Source organism: Xiphias gladius, chromosome 1, assembly GCF_016859285.1.
Source record: "Xiphias gladius isolate SHS-SW01 ecotype Sanya breed wild chromosome 1, ASM1685928v1, whole genome shotgun sequence".
Taxonomy (NCBI): Eukaryota; Metazoa; Chordata; class Actinopteri; order Istiophoriformes; family Xiphiidae; genus Xiphias; species Xiphias gladius.
The window spans coordinates 31,838,875-31,864,340 of record NC_053400.1 but is presented as its reverse complement, the minus strand read 5'-3'; the positions used below and the strand labels follow the sequence as shown (position 1 = coordinate 31,864,340).

Below are 25,466 nucleotides of genomic sequence, written 5' to 3'. Positions count from 1 at the left end.
CTCATGAAGACGTTTTGTTTTATTACAACAGCGTTTTTTTCCCTGTTGTCCTTCATTGTCTGTTTATACAGCAGCATCCACTTATGAGGAGGAGTTATAGCTGTTGACAAATACAGTAATGAAACCGGGGCAACTAACGGCTTCATCGTGCCGTGTCATGAACCGTTTATTAAAGGTTTACTGCATTATAAGTGCTAAACACGGAGGGGGTGAAGTAAAGTGTCACTGGAGAGGAATTAGTTTAAGCATCATCATCATTTTCATAAACACTAAGCCAAGAAGCTCAATTAAAATGTTTTTTTGTTTTAATTAGTTAATTTATTGGCCTAGTCTGGTAGATTTTTTTGAACTTCAACATCCAATTCATCACAGCTAATGCGGGCTGCTGTTGTGTAGAGCCTCGGGTCATTTTCTCAGCTTGAAGCTTTCCTTTCTTTTAATTGAACGGGAAGAACTTCCAGCTGCTCCCGTTGGAGCCACTTTGTACCGGAGTCAGTACAAAGACAACATGTCAGTCTGCTCCCGGTGACTCCGCTAAATTATCGGCGTCCCGGCGTCGGGACTGAATTCGGCACCAACCTTCGTCACCGTGTGCGTCGTTGTCATTATCATGGAAAGAGTCTCTGGAGAGTTTAACCCCTCACATGATAAAGGCTGTGACACCCGCTAATATGCGAGTTTTGTGTCTTTAAAAACTTCATTTGACGAGTTGAGTGAACTTCAGCAGTTCATTCCTCCAACTCATCATTTCAAGTCAGAGCAACTCATCTTTATAAACTCTGACGTGGTCCGAAAATAAGTTTAAGTTGAATTGACTTGAATTAACAGAACTTCTACATTTATAGTAAGTTCCCGTGGGACGTTTTACAGTGTACCACCCGGGGCCAGCAAAGTCGTGGGGGGGGGGTCACCATTTTGTTTGTATTCGGCACTCCACTAGCGCCCATACACACTCTCCAGCTGCTGGTGTCGTGCTGTTCCGCTGACTGACAGCGGGTGGCAGCAATAGCCTCTACACCGAGAAATGTAGCAACGTACTAACCAAGGCGAGGAAGAACACTGCATAAACATAGGGATAAACAATTCAGCAATTCAAAATAAAAATAAAAAATAACGAAAATCAGCTTTCTAAATGTTTTATTTTGAAGGAAATGCAGTCGATACGGGTTTTAGGCCTCAAGGATTCACACAGTGCATGTTGGTGAGAAACACTGAGTGTATGCATACAGATATAGAGATGTTTAATATGGGAAAAACGTCCTTCTGATTATGCTGTTGATGAACCAGAGGTGCGCCGTGTAAAATACACATTTCCACTGAAAAGCTTTTCTGTTTATCTTGAATTTTGACTTTCGCCTGCTGAACGCTTTCAAGCGGAAGCAGCGGGAGCAGGAAACGTTTGGATCCCATTGGCGGAAAAATCGAGCTCTGAAGCAGCCGCTGGAGAGTGAGGAGTCAATAGTGAGGCTGATGTCAGTGAGACACAATTAAAAACGCAGCATCACTTCCCGTGAATCCCTTGTATGTGTGAACACCAGCGACGAAACCTGCCGCGTAGAGAGAGAATCACTCAACTACGACTCCGTAAGTTGTTCGGTATGTTGAACGACCGCTGCAGGAAAAACGGGGCTCGACTCCACCAAAATCTTAAGGATCACAACTTTTGCTTTTTAGGGAACTTTTATGGCCCATTCTGGGTTTATATTGGAATATTTTAGTCCATGTACAGTAGTGTGCAAAAAAGGTTTAGGCACTAAAAGTAAAGTGAAGGAGCTTTCGACAATAATGTCGTGAATAGTTTTTATTTCTCAGTTAACTCCATACAAAGTGCAGTAAACAGAAAAAAAACCTAAATCAGATCAGGATTTGCTGCGACCCCCCTTTGCCTTTAAAACAGCACCAGTTCTCCTCTGTACATCTAGACACAGGTTTTTCAAGGTCCTTGGCAGGTGGGTTGTTCCAAGCGTGTTGGAGAACTTCCCACATTTCTTCTGTGGATTTAGTCCGTCTCAGTGTCTCCTGTCTCTTTATGCGGTCCCAGACTGACTGGTATGATGCTGAGATCAGGCCTCCGCGGGGGCCAGACCATCTGTTTTTGGACTCCTTGTTTCCCTTGTCCCCGAAGGAAGTTCTTTATGACTCTGGCTCTACGTCTGGGCTCCTTGTCTCATGCTGTAGAATGAATTTGGGACCGATCAGACGCCTCCCTACAAGTCGCCTAAAGCCCTCGCACAGTTCTGTACATCAACAGATGGAAAATCCGTGAGCTGCCGTGACCGTCACGTGAAACTGACACAGTGTATATTGATAATCAGTCAACGGAGAGCTGAGGGGAGTATCCCTCGACTCACGTTAGCCTGAAAATCGAGGTTTTCACGGGGCAGTTGCACCACAGTGTGTGTTGTGTTTTCATAATTCTCCGAACTAAACACTAAAACTCCTCCTTCGGGGAAAACAATGGAGAAAGTGTTGGAGTTGGCGTTCGGGGTGGCGTCACCATCAGCCTCATACCGAGCTGTCTCAACAGTCAGACTCTGTTAAGTGCTGTGGGAGTGTTGCCCTGGCGACCGTTTTGTGGAGTGTTTGTGAGTGTTTCGAGCTCCCGTGGGATTTCGGGGGTGGGCGAAGCTGTGTGTGTGTGTGTGCGTGCGTGCGCGTGTGTAAATCAGTGTTGGCTGGAAATGCCTGGCTGACCTAATGCACATCTGCGTGTGTTGGACTGGTAGACGGAGAGAGTTTTTAAAGAGAAAAGTTCCACTTCTGTCTTTGTGTTCAGAAGCCGAGCCTCTTATCTCAAGTGTCTAAACAGAAATGAACAAGCGAACAACAAACAAACAAACAAACAAGCAGGCAAACTAACAGGCCGGGTGGTGCGGTAGATTTGAGCCCCGGTGCTCTGACAGCGATGGGCCTCAGTATTTGGAGCCGGAAGGAGCAGATCGGCTCGTCGCCTCCAGCAGCTGCTCCTGTTCTGAGCTGCCATTTCTTATTCATAACCTGCTGAACAGTAACCAGATCCACCACGCTCATTATTCCTCCAGCTTCGTTCTCAGGCTGCCGCTCGCGTCTGAGTTTCACACGGCCGGAGCAGAGGCAACGGCTTCCTCTCAGTTATCTGTTATCTGCTGCGTTGATTATGTTTTTTATGCCAACAGCATTATCTGCACTCTCTCCAAGATGATGTTTTCATTTTAATTTTGTCTTTACCAGACCCCGCCGTCCATAAAGTTACCATAAAGACAGAGGGCACAAGCTCGACTTGGACTCCGTTTGTCCTATACGGTCATTTCTGATGATTCTTTTAGTAATTCCTTCAAAATTAACACGTTTGTAAAGAACTGTGAAAAACTTTCAGGTACTTCAAGTTAACTGATAAACTTATTTATCAAGATAATTAATAAATAAAAACTATTCATGACATTACCTGCTAAAGCATCCTCACCTAAACCTTTTTTGCACACTTTATAACACTATCCGATATAAACCATAAAAGTTCCCTAAAAAGCAAAAGTTGTGATCCTTAAGATTTTGGTGGAGTCGAGCCCCGTTTTTCCTGCAGTGGTCGTTCAACATACCGAACAACTTACGGAGTCGTAACTGAGTGATTCTCTCTCTACGCGGTAGGTTCTCGTCGCTAGCGCTCAGCTCATTAGCCCACGGCCGCCAGGCAGGCCCACTCTGCAGGGCGCTCCGAACATCTACTGTACATATGAGCCTGCGTTTCTTGGCGGATTGTTTTGGCGTGAAAAAAAAGTTAGCCTGGGTTGCTGTTTTGTTCCCCTTGCTTCCTGCCTTTCAAAGTAAATATAAAAACACCACCAGTGCTGCCAGACGAGGTGGTTTCCCACCAGCTTTCTATTTAACTGGAAGGGTAAAAAAACAAAACGATATTATGTGCAGACTGTGATAATTTGGGCTACTTTTCAAAGCATTTGGTGGGTTTCCACCAACCAAGACGTACAGGTATGTTCCAATAAATTTGCCACTCTCGCATCCAAGCGGTAGCAACGAGTGATCGTCCAAACCAAATGTCAATTCAGCTGATTACAACTAAGCCGAAACTTCTCATTATTAATAAAAACCTATAACTATTACTTCTAATTTACTTCAAATTAAACTTTTCCAAATTATCATTCCATCACACGAGAAAAAACGTTTAACATTTAATGTAGCATTATCTAAAAGACTTTTATTATATTTTATGAGCTCTCTTATAAACTTTTCATTACTGTAATTGTGATTTTCTCTCTTTTTTTCCCCTTCATGCTCAGTTCATGCTGAGAGGAATCAGTTGTCAGTAGTTAAAACCAGTGCAGTCTAATGCGAAAGTCCTGCAATAAATCCACCTTCCTGAGGGTTATAATTTACTTTTGCTTTTGTTCAAACTGTGTTAAAGAGGTGCTGATTCCGCCGTGTGATCACTCTGAAGGTTGAATCGTACGCCGTCGCACAACAGGTGCGCGTCAGTCGTTCAGCCCACCCTCGCTGATTAGAGCGCGGCGGACAAAGCAAGGGGAACGCCCGGCGATGGACCGAAATGCGGATCGACAGACCGCATCTTTCTTTCGAATGATCAACACCTTCCCGAAACGGTTTCAACACAAACCATGATGGAGGATTTATTGCAGGACTGTTGGATTCGACTGCATTGGTTTTAGCTGCGTGTATGTAGAGTATAAATACAAAAACTCTGTCCTGTATCAAAATTAAAAACTGGGCCGCTTTAATGACCTTTGGCCTGAGTTCCAGGCCCCGATTTGTTGCTGCTTTCTTTCATCCAAACCTGGCGACGCCGGACAACGAAGAGTTTAAGTCATCACCTGGAACATTAATGTCGAAGAGACGAACACAGAAGGGAGGGAGGGAGTTTTTCATGACTCTCATTCACGGTTATTCACCGTCTCCACTGACTGACTCGGACACATCGCCAGGTGTTTCCGCTGCTACTGGGAACGGATCAGGAAAAAAAACAAAACGATCTCACCTGTAACATTCAACACGCAGCACTACAGTGCACAGCCTGACACTCCCCTCACAATATGCACGCATCTGATAAGGTTACCGATCCACCGTTATGATATCATCTTACTCTCCCCCTGGGGAGAGTCACATGACCCCTGTTAGGGTGAGGGGGGGGTGGGTGGGTGGTTGCTTGGGGGGGGGTCAAAATGCTTCAATGAAAACCACATGGAGGGAGGAGAGAGCTGCGACTAACACACACACACACACAGAGAGAGAGAGAGAGAGAGAGAGAGAGAGAGAGAGGGGGGGGGGCTGATATGAGCTACAGAGACAGAACAAGAAGAAAAAGAGAACAGCTGTACGAAAGGTCCAAGACTCCAGAAACAGAACCGAGATCAGATCCAGGAGCGGGAGCCGAGGCTATACACAACGGCCAGAACCAGGACCTAGGACCCAGGACCCAGGACCCAGGACCGCAGACCGGGAGCAGCCCAGTCCACCATGTCGGAGTCCATCAGAAGAAGGAGCTCCAGCAGACAGCTGCTGCAGAACCTCATCAGGTGAGAGGAAAACACTTTTTAACGCTTCTGTTTGTTTACTTTCTTACTCGTACCTGCAGGATAAATTTAGCACTTTGCTAAAGGTGTGTTCTGTGGTACTTGATCCATTTTGAGGGAATATCAGGAATAAAGCAGAATGTAATTTAAAGATTTCATGCATCAAATCATCAAATAAGAAAACAGGAATAAACCAGAGGTGGAAACTAACTACATTTACTTAAGTACTGCTGCGATACAAAATATTTGCCTTTTACTTTAGTGTCCCCCTTCTTTTAACTTTTCCTTTTTACCAGCAGTGGAAAGTAACTAAGCACATTTACTCAAGTACTCTACGTAAGTGCAGCTCTGAGAGACTTGTGCTTTACCTGAGCATTTTCATTTTTCTGCTGCTCTCGACTTTTATCCCACTACATTTGAGAAGGAACTCTGTTCTTTTTACTCGGCTTTTTGAGTTTTATTTCTCAGGTGGCCCCTGGTCACAGGTTACCTGGAGGATTAAGATATCACGCTTTAAACATATGATCACTTTATAGATTTGATGCATTGTTATGGATTAAACTACCCAAGAGTAGACGAAGCAGTTAAAATTTGCTCCACCTCGACCAACTACAACATGAATGTACCACTTACATATTAATGCATCAATAATAACGATCCAGTATTATAATAAAGTAACACTGACAGGGCCACTCTGCAAAACGAGTGCTTTTACTTTTGATACTTATTGCTTCTATACTTTTACTTGAGTAAAATTTTGAACACCGGACTTCTACTTGTAAGAGGGTATTTTTAGGTGTTTTATTGCTACTTTTACTTGGGTAAAATGATTTGAATAAGCCACGAAAACAGTTAATTTTCACGGAAGCACGGTGTAATTTTAAAAAACTGTTTCATTCAGGAGATATTAAGGTTTCGGGGCTGGAGTGGCTGAGTGGGGAAGGTTGCTTCGACTGAGCCTCTCACAGGCTCTTCCCACCTCACCTCCAGCCTGGATCTGTCACCTTTGCCTTATCTTTTCCCTCCATCCATCCATTGGCTATACCATTCATCCTTTTGGGGGGGGGTGGCAATCCCAGCCCCCCTCCCAGGTGGGAGGCGGGGTACACCCCGGAGAGTTCACCAGTCTATCACAGGGGCCGACATATGGAGACACGGGAAACGTAGAGTTGCCAGTTAACCTGCGTGTCTCTGGACTGCGGTAGGAAGCCGGAGGAAACCCACGCAGGCAGGGGGAGAACCTGCCAACTCCAGCAGAACCCAGAATCCAGAACCCGGAACCTTCTTGCTGTTACATTATTATACACATGCGTCTTTCCTTCCTAAGCGTTAAGAGGTAGCAGCAGTGAGTAAACGAGCAGATTGCACTGTGGTTGATCTTCTCTAATCGGTCTAAGTTGTCTTACTAATCACTTTGGTGTGTGACGACGAGGGTTTAGTGTGTATCGTGGAGCAGCTTTTAATAGCTCCCTTTGTTAGGAAAGCTTTACAGTTAACCATGAATTACCATAACACCTAAGCCCTTTAATTCTGTTCCGCTCTCTAGTTCTCTTATTAAGGTCTTTTCCTCTCTGTTAATCAAGCTGTAGGGTTTTTCTGTGCAAGATCGGCAGTGAGTTTGAGAAGCTTGAGACAGAACGTTGAGGCAGGAAGATACAAGATCCTGCATTGTCCCTGGAGTGTGTCATTGTCAGTTAAGGGTAAACACTTTATACTTTACCACAGAAGCGAATTTTATTTGATTTTTTTAAGATATTATTCCTCAATACTGCACATTTGATATAATCCTAATACTTCTTCAGCCAGGACGGAGCGCAGAGAGATGCAGGAGAGAGAGTTTCAGCAGAGGAAAGACAGGCAGCACAAAACCATGAGACGGGACAGGCCCTGAATGTGAGAGAGCCTTGCAGCTAATACTGTCATAAAAAGTGTGTGTGTGTGTGGGTGTGTGTGGGGGGGGTTATTGGTTCCCTGGCTTTGCTCGCCCATCTGTGAAAGTCACTGCTACAGGGACGTATCGTCATCTTTGCTCCTTCATTGTATGATTTGGAATAAAGACAAGTTGAGAAACACGCTCTTGTCAAGTGCGCGGCTATGAAAGGTTTGTATTTTGTCATCTGAGCCGGAAAAACTCCAACATAACAAAGTCACGTGGTCATACAACCTGGATCAAACGTGGCTAATCTTTCATGTGTAATGAGAACCTAAAAACATTTTCAAACTTCAATCTTGTTTCCCAGAACTGTGTCCTGTAGGTGCCCAATATTTACAATTATACTTTATATACTTAAACAGTTAGTATAGTCGTTTCTCCTCTCGTCGAAAAAGCCCAGTTGTTCCTAACTACACTGAAGTACCAGTAGCAACCTGTCAGTGTCCCGGGACCCGATTCCTACAACACGACGGCGTCAATCGCAGGGTGCATGAATACGCGTTACTGCCATCTGTCATCCATCACCACGGCCCGTTTTCCAGTTGAGCCACCTGATATCGCGAGGTTGCACCCTGTTACGGCTCGGTGCCCCTTGGCCCCGTCTGGGCACTTAACACAGTCTGGGACGATTCCCCTCCTCTAGTAGGCCCGGCAGCCTACTTTCTGCCGTTGTTTTTCATATGTGCACCCCTCTCCCAACTGCTGCCCCTCATGGCCCAGTGAGGTTGTTGTGTCCTCGGCGATCGGTGGAACATTTCTGTGTGACCTCACTGAAAATGACACTAAGCTCTGACTTCAATGGCTTCTTTTATAGCTGCAACCTCCTTAATGGCCATGACATCATCTGGCTAAGTCCTCACCCCCCCCCCACCACCGAGCAGACACACAGACACACACACACACACAGAAAATGCCTTTCCCCAGGCCTCCATTGCCTCATTGTGTAAATGCTGGAAAAAGTGATGCGTATCAGACAGATTTCCTCCGTAATTTGCTCGTTTCACATTCATGCTTCACAGCATCGGGTTGAAGGTCCCGGCAGAGCCCGGAGATACCTCGCACGCCAGACTGCGCCGCGGAGACAATACGCTGCGGCAGCAGTAACTGTGTGAATGCAGCAGGGCAGACGTGCCTCATCCACATCCACTTCGGTTAAGCGATACGCTTCCCCCGTCGGCCTCTGATAGACGAGGGAGGCCGTTGTATTTATGGAAGGTGGGCGCACAGAGAGCAGGACTGTCACACCGGAGGCCGCGTGTCGCATTCTCAGTCCCGTCTGTGGCTACGTTTAGGCGACAAAAATGCTTTGGTCAAGGTTGGAGAAAGCATCACCATATTTGTGACTTGCCAAACACATAAATTAACAACATTTCCTCTCTCTGTTAATAGAAAATGTAATCCGGAGACAGGGTTGCGGCTCCAGCTGTGGGTTCGAGATTTACAATGTTTTCCTCATTGTAGCTGTTTTTCTGCATAAATATTCTGAAACTTCTGAAATATTCTGTTTCTCTAAATTAATCTATCACTAATCTTATTCAGCACTGGGACGTCATGGAGTGTTTTAGAGATTGTCCCTACTCACAACAGCAACACAACGATAGGCCTCCCTTTTCATTTCCAGTGTCTAAGATCTGGATCAAATCTGCACTTGATCTAAAACGCTTTCGTTAAACTTAGTTTATACAGTGTATCACAAATCTGACTGCATCTGTCTCGCTTTTCCTACCAACTAGACGTCAACAAACAAAGACACAAGATGACTTACATCCACCGATTAGCGTGAGATAAAGGGGGCTCCCACTCTGCTCCCTCGCCCGCATTGAGCAATCAGCAGTGTGGTTTGATTTTGATTTTGATTTGACTCCTTTTTTTTTTAAAATTTACACATATGCAAAAGATACAAATGGATATGCACGTTACTTAAACTACAGGCAATGTGATGGAGAGGTGCAACAAGCCCTCAGAGGGGCTTGATCAGGGCACTTTCCAATGCACAACAGTTACACTGATCAGAGATCAGATAAATGCTACAGCAGCACTTCAGACTTTCTGTATGACTGTATGTACTTACAGGAAATTGTTTGAGCCGCTTTCTTCCAGTCACTTTATCTGTGACGGGACGAGCCTGTCTCCTCAAAATTAGGTTTATACACAACTTATTTGCAACAGTAAATAGGTTGTGAAGGAAATCTCATTTTGCCGTGAATGTTATAATGTTAATTACATTTTCTATTAACATGACAATGATGCGTTTCTAATTACACATGTGGCAAGATGCAAGATGTTGACGCTGGACCTATCAGTAAAATGTTCACCGACAAGTGAACCAGTGAAGTGTCAAAGTCCTGCAGGTTTCTTCGCCCTCCATGAACCCTGACCTCCTGCCTGTGACTTTTGCACGGTACATAAAAGTTTGCATTCACTGGGGGGAAAAAAATGAATCGGCTGTGAACACAACCCAGGCGGGACTGACGTTTGTCACCACACCTTAACTGGTGCCGTACGATTGCAGTTTCAAGGAGGCAGGGTCGGGCAGGGAGGACAACGGCAAATTTCGGTGGGATTTCAATGTCACTTCAGCTGTCGTTACCACAGGAGACCGACCCTCGGATCAAAAAATCCCTCTCGGAGAGACGGATGCATTTACATTTAGATTTTAGATTTCAATACATCTCTAATGCGTCATGTTGTGTTTACTCTAACACTTAGTGATACCTGGTTTACAGTGTCTTTCTGTTGTACAGATAAGGTACAAGACTATGGGAACAAGGGAGTAATAGCTGGCATTTATACTCCAAGTATTTTTTGGAAATACTGGGTACCTAATGGATACAGTACTGGAGAGCAAAACTGAAGTTTTGGATCAGATGGCTGTCCCATCATTCCAAGACACATGAAGTGTCTAAGTATAAAATGGTTGCATAAAAGCAAACTACTGTTCACTGATGTGTCCTTCTTACTTACCTCTCTTACTTATGTAGTGAGGTACTTTGAGAAAAACCAGCACCCACTGATCCCTTTGAGTTTGGGGGCCGATCTAGAAACCTCATGTTACGCTTTGGGGAGATGGTTTATTTCACTTAAACTGCAAAGTACACGAGATCTGTAGTCCCCAGGCTAAACCGTGCAACCATTCACACTCCCTCCCCTTGCCGCATTTCAGACAGCAGTGATGAGGTCCGGTCAAACACACCCGATCTCCAACCCCCGAGAAGCTGAAACACTCCTGTCACACATCAAATCGTATTACAGCAAACTAAAGACCGATTCCAGCCAGCATGGATCCTACTACTTCTCCAGTGAACACAATCTTATGTAGGTCACCTTCCCACATTATAATGACCGCGGCATGTTTGACTCACAGCCGCTCATGGCCAGTGTCCTCACCGGCAGCCTTAACCCATGACATTCTCATCATTCCTTCATGCTTTAAATTGCTTTTTGGACATTAAAGATGCTTTTTTGCGATGATCTACTGGATAAAAATGTTTGATGAAGCAAAGGGTTGACATGTTTGGAAAATGAATCCTAGTCTTGGGTGAAGGCCGTCGCATTTAATTGACCGGCAATTGGCCAGTACAAAGATGAAAGGTCCGCATGTACGACGTATTCTTTTAATGAAGACCAACTAGCTTCAGGCTCTAGGCCTGTTTTTGTCCTACGATGTTGCCGCAGTGTTCTCATCATCACTAAATTCACGAGCTGCTTTTACCAGACAGCTGGGGTTTAGAAAACAGAGTGAGACCTCCAAACAAAGATGGTTGCCTGCCAAAGATAAAAGAGTTCGACGTATATGCAAATTAAGGGTCTTATTCTCAGCCAACTCAACAGAATTTTAGAAAAGCGGTACGGTAAAATCCGGTCTGATAGGAAATTGCGTGCGTTTGCATCGGCCTCTCGACAGACCCAGCGTCACGGCGCACAACACCAATGCTCTAGATGCTCAAAGAGGACTCGATGGCACGACTCGGAAACAGTCTCTGGGTTGAGAAAAAAAGAGGTACACAGGTTAGTCAGAAGAACAGAGTAAACTGTAATGAATGAAAAACGAGGAGCACTAAACACTAGGAGAAATGCCGGAACGCTTGACACCAGGGACGTTTGACGAACTGGCGCAGAGGAGAAGGAGAACACAGAGACTAAATCACTGGGAAGGGCAAGACGGTGAGACACAGGTGAAACCAATCAGGACGGGGCAGACAATCACAGTGGCGGGAGACGAACAAGGGCAGGAGTGGGGGTCGGAAACGAGAGGGACGCTGCTCCGTGCAGTGCTTTTAACTCCAGTTGCTTGAGTTCTGTTCTTAACTAGAAGTAACATTCTTCCTCGCTCTCTGTTCTGTTTCCATTTATCAAGCTCTATTGATTATGTAATAAAATGTTTGTCGTCCATGTAATGTTTCAAAACGAAGAAAAAGTCAATATAGTGTTAGAAACACTACAAAACATTCATCTTAGTTAACATTTTTCATTTCCTTTTCCTTTTTGTTTTTGGGTTGTACCACTTCTGTTTTCCTCGTTTGTCCCTTATAAAAGGGCAAAATAAATAAAATATCAGTTATAAAGGTAACTAACCACGATCGTCATTGTCAAAACGTACGCCTTAGTGAACACTGTCACATAGAAGCCTTTTTTTTGGGAGTAAACATGTATTTAGGTGTAGGTTTGACTGTGCTGCAGAAAGAAATTGCTGATATCCGCGAACACGGTGGAATCACTCCAGCAAAGTCCCAGGAGCCGAGAGTCTAGATCATTTATACAGCACAGGTTGTAGGCAGTTTAGCCAAAAGTCCTAAATCACTTCATTCAGAGGTAAAAGGGAAAGTGAGTGCGCAAAAAATGTTGGTATTAACGCCGAGTACAGTAAGTCAAAGCCGAGCCGAGAAGTTGTGACGGATTTTCCTGTTCAGTTCTGTCTTACTTCTAAATACGGTTTGTCTAAAAACGGTCTGAGGTCCTGTGCTTTCAGCAGTGTTGCTGTGTTCCCAGATCGTAGCAATTAACTTGTACAATGTCATCATGTCTGATTAAAAAAAAAAGAGAAAAAAGAGAATCCAAGTTGTAAATAAATGGGAATTTTCCTTTAAAACAATGACATAACACTTTGGAAAACTTGTTTGTACCCAACCAAAGTCCAACAACGGTTTCTGTTTTCAGAAATTGTTTTCAGACAATTTCAAACTCACAGACAATCAGACGGCTGACTGAACATTTCCAGAGTTCTTGTTATTCCAAATTTCGGACAATCATTTCAATAAGGTCTGCAGGATTAAAGCCTCTCTCCATCCTCCGTCCTGCTCCTCCTCCATCTCTTCGCCTCCTCCTTCTCTCCCTTTGTTTCTCTCCAGAGATTGAATTTAAGTGAAACAGCACAGCAGCTGGCTCAAGCTCCACCAGATGTGCGTGGACAATAAAAAGAGTTATTGTTATCAAGTCCTGCCCACTGGAAACTAAAACCCATCAGACAGAAGAAGTGAATGAGCTTTTTATGAAAGAGAAGGCCAAGTCATTTTTTCCTCTGATTTTTAAATCCACTTACCTGAGAAAATTCCTCATAGGCTACATAAACTTTTCCATAGAGGCTTTTCACTGTTGTACTGGACAAATAAAAAGTAGAAAATGTGAATAATGCGTAGCTGGGTGACAAATTGGTTTAAATCTTCCTTTCTTGACTTATATCGGCCTAAATCAACCTGAGTTATATGACCCTCTGTCCACAAACTTTTGTGTACTTTCGGTCTGGATCTGTCTTTCATGGTACGATGAATCAACGATCCGATTGAAAGAAATCTTAAAGGTGCTTTGTGTAAGTTTTTGGTCTCTCTACACGACCAACGTCAGCATTAACAGCTGCTTACCTAGCAGGAGCTTCAGCCGTCGTCGCGTTTGCAAGACGAGAGGTTAGAATCCGCGCTTCTTCATCCTCTCACGCTGGACTGAGGGCAGGCTGGACGCTACGGCCACTCACAATCGCACAGCGGTATTAAGGGACGGGACGGTCCGGGCCGGGGCTAGCTGCTTGGCACGCTAGCTACAGAAAAAGGAAAGAAGTGATAGCAATAGAAGCTAAACAAGAGCTAACACTGGGCGCTGCTTTCCACCGCTGTGGACAACTCTTTGAGAGTGAAAGAAGGAAGTTTGATGCAGAACTCCCAAGATTTCCTCTAGTAAGTTAACGGCTGTTGATGCTAACGCCGGCTATGTAGCGACAGCAAAAGCTTACGTACAGCGCCTTTAATGCCACGGCATTTAGTGCTGTTTCGAAAATAGAGTGCTTCCGTCTTTGGGGCGACAGTTTGTGTTTGTTTCTTTCCTGTGTCAACCTGACACTGCCGTCATGCACAACGCCAGCAGCATGAGGAAATGGCTTTCCCCGTTCGGTGTGGAGGAACAGTATGTCGATGTGTCTTCAGCAGCAGAGCGGCCCGCCAGCTTTTCAAGTGATCGAGTGCCGCTTCTCTGGTACTGCCGCTAGCCTTTCACATACAGGGGTTTTTTCGGGGAATGTTTTGGGGCTGCTGGAGACTCCGGGATGTTGACCGAGCCCCCATAGGCTGTTTTTCGAGGGTGTGAGAGTGTGTGCTGACGGCCTGTTGGTGTCCACGCCGACTGCAGGGTGACGGCCCAGCGGAGCCAGGAGGACGCTGAGGAGGTGGAGCGGGAGCGAAGGAGGAGGGCCAGGGAGAGGCAGAGGGGAGAGGGGGGCCCCTCCTGGCCAGCGCCCCCCCATCACAGCGGCCTCACGCACAACGCCGGGTGAGTGCGACGCGGCCTTTACAGCTGTCTCACAGATCCAGACTAGAAAACAGAGCTGAAAAAGCTTGTTGTGATGTAGATTCGCGACAGTCTCACTCAAAGGGATACAGGTGATTCATAGATGCTTCGAACTAGAAATAAGTTTCCATCTACCTATTTTCTTGTACATTTTTCACTTGTAGCAAATAAAACTATACGGAAAACTGCACAAAACTAAAGCAAAGTGTCTAAAAGTGTTTTTTTTTATCTTTATTTCTCCCAAAGTAAAAGAGAAGAGGGAGCATGGCAGCATTATGCAGGTTTTATTCAGGTTTTGTGACATAATAAAACATGAGATGAACTTAATCTTCAATCTCAATGGAATCACAGAACAAAGTCTTTTCACCTGACACATAACTATGACTTTTTTTTAATTTTTATTTTGCTTCACAAAAACCCTCTAAGCTGGAGCGAGTATTTCCATAATTTAGGTTTGTGCCAAACATCCACGCACCACCTTTCCTCAAACCTAGGGAGAAATTCACGCTGAACATCATTAACGTTACGCTGTAACTGTTCGAAAAGTGAAAGAAAAAATAAAATAATCGTACAAAACAAAGATTCCATCCACAGGGATGCCCATGCAAGATGTCCCAGGTACTGATCTTTCTGGTGAGCCGCTGTTCATCCACAAGTCTGTTTACGAGTTGTTACTAATGACTAATAAATCATCTATCAAAGCTTTATAGATCAGTACGAAGCCATTGAGAAGAAAATTTGATTCGCCGGGTTGCCTGTCGTTCTCCAGCAATGCTTGATTTTCTCCTTTTGGGGCTGATAGACCTGAGCCCCGAGTCCTGCTTGTGGAATTCTGGTGGTGGGGGCGAAACATTTGTTTGCGTTTAGATCACAGGTCGGATGTGAACCGTCCCACATGTCCGGGCTGGTTCTCCATCAGCTGCAGTGCTGATTACAGGGGAAAAGACTTGCTCTTGCCCAGTGATGCTGCAGGTGAAGGAGCTGAGGAAAGCTGCCGCACCACCAGTTTTCCGGCTGTCTGGTCAGCAGTGCGACGCTTAGAGGACGTCTCTCAGGGGGAAATGTCCTCGCCACCTGAGACTGTGTGCCGCTGACGCGGACGTGTTTACGGCACCGTGAAGGGAAGTGCAGTTCACTCATCGGATACTGCCCTGCTCACTGGTTCGGTCATTAGCTTCAGGGTTGCTCCTGGCTGGAGATTTGAACACTACCGACATGACTGCTAGTTCTGCAGCAGGCTGACAGTGACGCTTCGACAAACCGGTTAAGGTTGGGGACTCAAATCACCAAGACCAGTGGTCAGAATATCAGTGCAGGAGCCATTTGAGATGGTTTGATAGCCAGACCATCTTCAGCCTCAGTCTGTTAATTCTGGTTGATAAATCTGTTGTTGCATATTAAATAGAAAAATGTAAACATTTTGGGGGCTCAGGCATTTTATAGACCAAACTTGCTTAAGAGGGTGAATTTTGTGTGAGGCGCGTTTGGCTGAAAGATTCACGTTGAACCAAAAAGAAAATCCAGGATTTTCTTTTTCTTCTCCTCTGCCTCACGTCTCAGAAGGTGTTTGCCAAAACGCAAAACTACTCATGAATGGCTGCCTGGCGATACCATCCACGCCAAAAAATTGTGGCCTCATGTCCCACCGAATTGCACTGAAATGTGTATTTTTTTTGTGACACCCTGCTAACTAGGCGATTGACAAGCAAACGGGACTGATAATACTGTAAACTGTGAGCTGACTTGAAACAGGAGGCAGCTGTGCCCCTCTGTTTGGCCCTTCCATGGTTACCGTCTTGGTTGCCATGGAGCCGGAAGCTGCAGGCCCTGTCTGCCATCCTCTTCAACCAGAGGACTGTAGACAATAGACAGGGAAGAAAAAAAAAAGAAAGACATCTATGCTTAAGTTTTTTGTTTTTTCTTTTCTTCTCTGAAGCCAGAGAAGAAAAATTTGGGCAAATGGTGAAGCCTGGTAAGAAGTGAGCTGGACAAAAGTAAACGTGCTTCAAAAGCCACAGATGTTCGTAACAGTCCAACCTGTCGTCACAGTTCATATAAACATGCATTTTTTTTTTAACCTAAATCCCGGGATGAGTCAGAATACAAGTAATCAAAAGCCATTAAGAAGAACAAAATCGACAGAGTAACTAAGTACATTTACTCAAGTGCTCTAGTTAAGTACAGTTTTAAGGTACATGTACTTTACCTTAGTGTTTCCATTTAATTCTACTTATTATCATAGGTCAAGAAAAGACTTTTATTGATACCCAGGAGAAAATTCACAAGTTACCCAGCAGTATATAGAGTGATTAAAGTTAGCTCCACCTTTACCTGCAACATTAAAGTGATGAACACATTAATGCATCATAATTATAATCCAGTAATACACATTATTGAGTACTCTAGTTTTGGTACTTTAAGTGTGTTTCGATGGTAATTACTTTTGTACTTTTACTTAAGTAAAAATTTGAATGCAGGACCTTTACATGTAACAACATTTCTATTACTATGATATGAGTTCTGAGCACTTCTTCCCCGACTCTTCCTACAACCAGAATATAGAAATGTATTAAGTCTTCATCACACTATGAACCACCGGTATTTAGAATACATGTATTTTATAAATTTTGAGGACAATGTTTAGACCATACGTCTAATTTTAAAAATGCTTTAAAATCTTAGATATTCTTGATTTTTTTTTAACCTAAATCCCGGGATGAGTCAGAATACAAGTAATCAAAAGCCATTAAGAAGAACAAAATCGACAGAGTAACTAAGTACATTTACTCAAGTGCTCTAGTTAAGTACAGTTTTAAGGTACATGTACTTTACCTTAGTGTTTCCATTTAATTCTACTTATTATCATAGGTCAAGAAAAGACTATATTGATACCCAGGAGGAAATTCACAAGTTACCCAGCAGTATATAGAATGATTAAAGTTAGCTCCACCTTTACCTGCAACATTAAAGTGATGAACACATTAATGCATCATAATTATAATCCAGTAATACACATTATTGAGTACTCTAGTTTTGGTACTTTAAGTGTGTTTCGATGGTAATTACTTTTGTACTTTTACTTAAGTAAAAATTTGAATGCAGGACCTTTACGTGTAGCAACACATCTATTACTATGATATGAGTTCTGAGCACTTCTTCCCCGACTCTTCCTACAACCAGAATATAGAAATGTATTAAGTCTTGATCACACTATGAACCACCGGTATTTAGAATACATGTATTTTATAAATTTTGAGGACAATGTTTAGACCATACGTCTAATTTTAAAAACGCTTTAAAATCTTAGATATTCTTGATTTTTTTTTTTTTTTTTAACCAAACTATTAACGAGCTGCAGTCAAACCCAACATACACGTAAACTACATATGGTCTTCATTTCCTCTGGTGTGTGTCACGCAGCAGCACAGTGCAGTAGTTTGCATGCTTAGTTCTCTCAGTTTTTTATGTGTCTACCGGGATTCAGACGTTCAATGGGAGGGTTCATCCCATCTCAGGAAGACGGCTTTGGATCCCACTACTTCTAGCCAGGAGCTAGATTCAGTCAGTCCCCTGAGGTGACTGTTCTCCACTTGTTCCTCAGGTTGGACGAGGAGCTGAAGCCCAGGTGCTGCTTGGTTCTGGAGGAGGACGAGGGCTTCGGCGACTGGAGTCACAGGTTGGAGAACCGCAACGAGCAGGAGGGGCAGGATGACTGCAAGGCCAGGGAGCAGACACCCTCAGCACCACAGTGTAAACCGGGGCCTGAAGAGGCGAAACAGCAGGCGGATGAAGAGGGGGCGCGGGAGCCTGACAGAAGCAGCAGATCCCAAGAGGCTTCAACAAGAACTCCAGGGAAGGTACAAAGCCTAGCGGATCAACACTGTCAGTACTGGGGCTTTCGAATGAGGGTGTGTGTCTCTGGATGTGTGTGATGCCTTGGCAAGTCTCAAGATGTTCATGTTAAATCAACACCTTATTCAAATTCACAAATTTGGCTATCCCAGTTGGTTTCCCGACGAGAATAAAATGCGATCCAGTGAAACCTTTTCCTGACATGCGGCAATACATTGTTACTGGACTAGGTTTACTGGACTAAACCACCAGGGACAAGTAACGATATAATGATCATAGATGTAACTGTAATTTACTCTGCTGTATTAGCAGGTTATTTCTACATTTTAGGCATGCCAGTGGCATAGCTTTAGGGATGGTAATGTTGGTCAGTGGGTCGGACTGAAATAACTTTGGTACAGGCGTTCAGGTTCCCCTCAGGATGAACCGTAATAACGTTGGTGAGCCCTTAACTTTTCAGCCAGCGTGATCATCGGGTCAAGGTTTTGTTTTAATTTCATCGTTGTGCCGAAGTACAGCCTCAAAGAGCTGCTAGCGTGGCTGTAGACACTTAATGTTGTTTAAATATTCAGTGTGAAAGTGAAGGCAGTGATCGGGACTACAGTTAAAATGATCTGCAAGTACTTCAACCTTTTTTATCACCTTTTACTTTTTACACTCAGAAAGAATACGTTAAAGACCAAGAGCCCCGGTTTACAAGTGTGCTGAGTTTACACTGTAACAAACAAGATAACTAAAATAACACTAACAGATAATAAGGGAAGAGATAATAAACTGAGCAAATGTGTTAACCAACAGCATCACTGTTTTATTGGAAGGGGTCATCACCAAAAAATGTGCAGCTAACCCTGCCCTGAATGACCGCTCTGAAACAGGACCGAGCTTGAAACTCTGTTGTAAATGATTCCATGGAGCTGTGGCAGTGCATCTGGAAACAGACTTTCCAAACTCAGTTTTTCAAGGTTTGAACCTGTGGCTGAAGTTAATCTGCAGAATACTGCGCAACTCCTGTTTGCCTCTCATACGTTCCTGTACATCTGGACAGGGATCGTCATCGCTGTAGAAAAACACGTTAACCTGCTTCGCTTTTGGCTTATTTCAGGTGTCCAGCAACAAAAAGGAAGTCAGGACGTCATATAGCTCGTCGGTCTTTCTGCCACAGGACACCAGACTGCAGCAGGCTACAGGCCAACCAGCAGACAGGACGTCCTACTTGGCGGCAGGCACGATGAGGCCACGGTGTGTTTTCCACTCACTGTCTGGTTTTATCTCCCCCCTTTCTTAGGCAACATGTTTTTATTAAACCCTAGCTGTTGTCTCACAATTAGAGTTTTTCTCTCGGTTCAGTGTATGCTGTGTTTGCGTCCTTGGATCTGATCGGTGACATTTTCACGTTATTAACCACTTCAGTCATCTCCTCCACAGCGGAGGGGCCGGCAGGGTGGATGGGGAGGTGGAGAAGGAGGTGCTGAAGGAAGAGGAGGAAGAGGTGCAGCCCACTTTGCAAAAGGAGTGGAGGTCAGCAGACACCCGACAGAGCCCCGGAGATGGAGACGACCCAGAGGAAGAGGAACTGAGCTTCACACATGAAGAGAGGGAAGTCCTCCGCCTCAGGAGGGAGCAGAAACACAGGGAGGAGGAGGAGGAGGAGGAAGAGCACAAGATGTCAGACAAGGTTGGCTTTCTAACTTTTACTATTACTACTACTACTGCCTCTACATACTACTACTACCACCTGTATTTCTTGCCCCACCAGTAAAGAGCCCTAAAGACAACATTTGTAAGTTGGTTGGTGTTTCTATGGTCCATCATCTTAGTCCACACCAAAATATGTTTCAAACTACCACCCAGATTGTCATGAAACTTGCTGTGGGTACCGGTGGTCACCGGAGGATGACTCCCAATCATTAATGGAAATTCCCCGACTTTTTCTCGGGTCAGAATTTCCGATAGCCCAACATTTTAGCCCAGTGACGAAGTATTATTGAAAAGCAACGGCCTGATTTCCATGAATTGCGCTGTAGATAGTCATGGTCACCAGAGGTTGAATCATAATGTTTTTGCTGACCAGATGACTCTTCCTCTAGCACCACAGTCGCAACGCAATTTTTACTTATGCACCAGACGCAACAAAATCTAATGGGGAAATCTCCCTAAAATTTACTGAGCACATTCATTCTCCCCTGAGGAGGAACTCTTTCCTTTTTTCACACTCCATATGCAAGTGTTTAGTGTTATTCTCAGGCCAAATTATCGGTTCTGCTCAGAAGACTTCTCATGATCTTTTGAGCAAATTGCCATGAAATGTGTTTAGCACATTCAGACTCCGAAGCAGATAAACATTTTTGATATTAAACGTGCCCTTTGAAGTTTCCTTCTAAGCAAACATGTTGAATCAATTTCCTTCTTCATAAAACATTCATAATATTTGAAACCTGCTTTGTTTATATCAGTTTTTACTAACTTGCAATCTTCTCCTTTGGTACCTTTTCTGGCGCGTTGCTGTGTTCCTTGGCGCGTTGCCGCAACCTGCAGATCAGTGGAATAATGTGAAACCATTGGCAGTGCAGCCATTGTGTATGGTGCCAATGTGCGACCCACTTGTAAAAACATTGCTTCACAGTGCTACCACTAGTCAAGAACTCCACAGGGCACCTTTGGCGTCCACATGTCCTCACCCAAGTGCCATCATAAGAATGAACTTTACATTTTTACCCGCGTGACCGAATCTCTGAAACATATGTTGTGAGTTTCGTCCAACACTTTCACACAGTTGGGTGTTAAAAAGTGCAAGTATTTGAGATTCAGAACTTTTGACTTTTGTTATTCATTAAAACACCTCTGCTACTAAGCAGCAGTGTGCTGATATAACTCAAAAAATGTTCCAAGTGTTGTATAGAATACTTAATCAAACACATGCATGCTTATTAAAAAAATAAATAAATAAATAAAAACTCAAGGTTTGAAGAATCTGGCTCCAAATCTGAAAGTAATAAAAGAAAATAAAGCTGCTTTGGCCCACATGTAAGATGTTGTAACAAATTCCAACATTTAGCACCAGCAATTTGCCGGTGATTTATTAGTCTTTTCCACCAAATAACACAGAATGGGGAAAAGTGTGAACAAGGTTGAAAAGTTTAAATCCTAATGTAAGAGAGAGAAAGAACAAATATAGGGGGAAACTGTTCTTGAGATTATATAATAATAACAGTGCTTGAATAGTTTCAAAACCCAGTCCTGTGACCACGTTTGAATTAATGAAAGGAACTTCACTATGGAATGGCACTGAAAATCTGGACCAGCACTAAATGACTGATGCCTCAAAACCCGCTCTCACTTTCTGATCAGGTCTGATCACATCCCTGCCCACGAAGCGGTTGACATTTGTGTGATTGGTTGGTCCTAGAGATCGGTGAAAAGCGGAGACCGGAGGAGCGAGGAGGTGAGCAGAGGATCTGCAGGTCCTCTCTGCAGCAGCAGCAGCGAAGGCGAGGAGCCGTTGAACTGCTACGGCCCCATGAGCCCAACATTCAAGGTATCTCGTAAAACCAAAAGCAATCCGTACAGTAAAGTGTTCCTGATTCAAATATGAATGAAAGGTACTATATGTTTTTTTTTTTTTTTTTAAAAACGGTATCAGTAAGTCTAAAGTAACCAAAAGTGACTGTAGTGGAGATGAACTGGCAGCCTCTGTGTCACCACCAGTGGTATTGTCAATTTTTTTTTTTTAACTCCAAACTAAAGGACAATTTTTCCGTGACCAGGTTTCGGGCATTAAACCATCTCAGACAGTGATATTTCGAACGAATAAAACACAGAGTAGGAACTAACAGAGACAAGGTTTCCGAGGCTGAAGATAGTTAAACTTTATTAAACGTTAAGTCGATTAGTAACTAAAAGATTCAAATTGATAAAAAAGGAATGAAACATTTTATGTAGGAAACAATGAAACTGTGGGGGGAAAAAAGGCTGGTGGGGCTACAGGTAAAATACAGGGGCTATGTGTGCAACTGTCCAAAATGAGCTACTGGTCAGGGGGAGGCTGCAGGCCACCAAGCTGAGGGAAGTTCAGGAGGAGACCTGCTCCAAAAAAAAAAGGGCCATATTACACTCACACACGAACACACAAAACTAAAGATAGAGGTTTCCAGAAAACATCGGGTTTTGTGTCAGTCTCCCTGAATCGAAGCCGCCACTTTGCGGCAGGATTCAACAACGGGGATTGGAAATAGACCAGATCGGCTCAGTTGAGAGAAGTTCGCTCTTCTTTGCTGATGAAGCTGATCTGCACCAAGAATTCAGCGGTTGAAATAAGATTCCCATCTTCTGGCCAGTGACACGTTACAGTAGTGTGACTGTGTTTTTCAGTGATGAGAGTGTGAGGGATTACGATTTTTTTATTTATTTATTTTTTTTTTTATTTTCTGTTTCTACATGTGTTTAATGCAAAACATGTGACGTGGGGATGTGGAGGATTTGGAGTGTGTTGTAACGGCACCTGTGGCACAGCTGTGACGAGCAACGCACGTAATGAGACGAGTAATGTAACTTATTACTTTTGCTGTCTAGTAATTGGTGGAGTGACATAATATGTAATGAGTGACTGATGTAGATACCGATGAAGTAGACAGATGCAGATACCATATGCTGATCTGATGTCTATATTTTCCTTTTTTTTAACAAACCTATTTAAATTAAATAATGTCGGGGGAAAAAAACCCATTCGATTTTAGTGAAGCGAAGCTTGGAGGTTGAGGGAGGAGACGTTTTTGGACTGAATGTTTGTCACTGTTTAGATCGATGGTAACGTCCACGGAGAATCTGAAGGAGCTTCCCTGTAAAGCTGCATTTCCCAATAACCCGTGATGACCTGCTCGTGGTAAAATAATTTTCTCTCGATCTGTGTCTTTCATGCTCCCTGCTGTCCCACCAGAAACTCCTCATACAGTTCTACCCGGTAAGTAGCGTGCACGTGTCAGCTGACTTCACGTTTGAAACGGGAGAAAACATGCCGCGTGTAAGCGGTTGCACTGACGGTCACTTCAACTGGGCAGGTCCGGGCTGCTGGAGCCTGCAGTAATCAGTCACTCAGCACACGCTTCTCTTTACAGGATGAAGTCAACAGCAGAGTCTCAACAGACGGTAAATGCACGGTGAGTACAGCCATAGACCACGGTCGGGGTCGGAGGTCAGCAGCTGCCTAAAGAGTACGAAGGTTGCAGGCGTGGATAAACGACCGAACAGGCCCACCAGGGGGCCCCTGACCTCTCTGCGCCCTGGGCCCGGGTCTCTGTTTGATGTCACTGTAGATATTTTCAGAGAGTTCAGTTAAAAGACACAAAACATCAACAAAGAGATGCAAAACAAATATATGTTTGTAATCATTTTGTGTCTTAATAAGTCTGGGTGTCCTATATAGGAGGGGTGGGGGGCCTTGCCCAGGGGTCCATTTTTTCATAATCCATTCGAGGTTACAGGTCCCTACTACTAGCCAATCCTTTGCCTCTGTTATTCTCTATTGTCTTTTCCTTCCTCATGTCTTTTAAAATCCAGTCAAATGAACAGACACAGTCTCTTCCTTGAACAGCTCCTTTCAATTTAGTCCGTGTTCGTTCCAGATTTGAGGGGTTCTGTCAAACCACCCAAAACCAGTCAGTAAAGAAACAAATGTTTCTGCAAAGCAGAAACATATGCTCTATGGAAAAAAAGGAAAAAAAATCAGTTTTTATTTGGTACTAATAACCACGTTTTGTCAGTGTGTAAGTCTGAACTGCAGCCTGCCTCAATAAAAAAAAGTCAGCGTTAATGTAGGTCTTGTCCCAAGTGTGAGTTTTAACCACCGACTGTCTTCATTCTTCCCTCAGATCATAGAGAGAACCGAGTCTCTGAGGAAAAGGTGAGTCTGTGTTTACGTTCGATAGACAGATTTAAAAGCATGACTGAGCAGTCTGATAATGCATCGGGACAGTCACCCTCAGTGACTGCTGCGGCAAACCAGACCCGGCAGAAATCTGCTGTTGCTGCTTCTATGAGCTTGGCTCAGCCGTTGGGAGTCTGCCGGCCTCCAGTGCCACACAGGGATAAAAATCCAGCGCGGTCTGCAGGAGCAAAACCTCAGTGCAGCGCAGTTTCGAGTAAAATCTGATTTCTCCCTAAACAGACGACCCACGGGGAAGAAGCGGGACTTGTTGTTTCCAAACTTGCCCTCTGGTGTATTTGGGTCATGTGCGTCGAAAAAAAATATGAAGAAATGTACTGTACTTTCACCAGGACTGATCCGATCGTTTATCCATTCTTCTAAAGCACCAACAGCATAAAGAAGACGCTGCCGCCCGTTGCCGTTTCCAAGATTGACAAGAAACTGGAGCAGTACACACACGCGCTCGAGGTAAAACCCCTTTGAGGCACCCACTTCTTTATGGGAATGGGAATTTTCCTTTTCATTGATTAAGCAATGAGCAGGTATTTGGGGATTTTGGGTTTTTTTTTTTGGTACACCCTGACAGTTCTTCCACAACACTGCCAAGTGCATTTTTCCTCTTTAAGATCATATGAGCAACTCTTGCAGGCCTGTTTCTTCTCCCCGGCTCTTAAAAAAACATACCTCCCCACTACTGGCCAAATTCTCCCAATAAATTAGCCATGACCAGAGAGGAGACTTGTGTTTTGGTGTAGTCACTTGAAAAGGATGTGATTTCGGACACGGCCCAGATCTTCTGTACCCAGGTTCAGGCCAAAGCATGGGTGTGAAGGGCCCAGCGCTTAATTCTGACCTTCGGTGAGGAAATGCCTCAAATTCTGTGCATCAAACTATCACAATGTTACATCTGAGCTTTACTGAATCTCACTTCGTTTTTTTACAGGTCTCCTCGAAGGAGGGCAGGTCAGGCGTTCCGGTTCTCACAGACCTGACGAGTCCCACTGAACCTGTCGCCTCCAAGAAGAACCTGTTCGAGGCTGGAGAGGCCTGGAACCAAAACGCCATCTCCGTCACAGCCTCTAAGGTTAAGCATGTTAACTGATGAAGTCAACTTTGCCAGTCACGTGATCTAACTTTTCACATCCCGCCTGATAAGTAACTACTGCCCCTTCTTCTCATTTCTACTGAGGAGGTGTGTAGCGTAATGTTTGATGAGCCTCCTGTTGGGCTCCCGGCCATCTCACGCGTCATCTCAGAGGAGACCGGCAAACGCGCCGTCCAACCACGTCGGGTCAGCATGCGGCTAATGACGAAAACATAAGGAGTAGTCGCTCGGAGCTAGTCTTACACTAACTGAGTGACTGACTAATTCCACATTTCTACGACGTTTGTTGCCTTAAAATTTTGAGTTGTCTCGGCTTCGTCTTTTTTTTACAGTGTGGAATAGCTCGGCTCATTTGGAAAAAAA

The 25,466-nt window shown here is 44.2% G+C and overlaps 1 protein-coding gene across 2 annotated transcripts in view; it reads left to right on the top strand.

The window, feature by feature from the left end:
* The first annotated feature begins 5,287 nt into the window (after positions 1–5,287).
* LOC120794578 (lymphocyte-specific protein 1-like) overlaps positions 5,288–25,466 on the top strand; it is a 32,310-nt gene continuing 12,131 nt past the window's right edge. Inside the window, exons 1-11 of one of the 2 annotated variants that reach the window (XM_040135765.1) lie at positions 5,288–5,522; positions 14,068–14,208; positions 17,828–18,083; positions 19,181–19,317; positions 19,504–19,753; positions 21,485–21,613; positions 23,012–23,035; positions 23,190–23,231; positions 23,943–23,974; positions 24,382–24,466; positions 24,942–25,082. In XM_040135765.1, coding sequence (XP_039991699.1) covers positions 5,464–5,522; positions 14,068–14,208; positions 17,828–18,083; positions 19,181–19,317; positions 19,504–19,753; positions 21,485–21,613; positions 23,012–23,035; positions 23,190–23,231; positions 23,943–23,974; positions 24,382–24,466; positions 24,942–25,082 — 1,296 coding nt within the window. In that variant the 5' untranslated portion in view covers positions 5,288–5,463. The remainder of the gene's footprint in view (positions 5,523–14,067; positions 14,209–17,827; positions 18,084–19,180; positions 19,318–19,503; positions 19,754–21,484; positions 21,614–23,011; positions 23,036–23,189; positions 23,232–23,942; positions 23,975–24,381; positions 24,467–24,941; positions 25,083–25,466) is intronic. The other variant, XM_040135774.1, reaches the window with a different exon arrangement.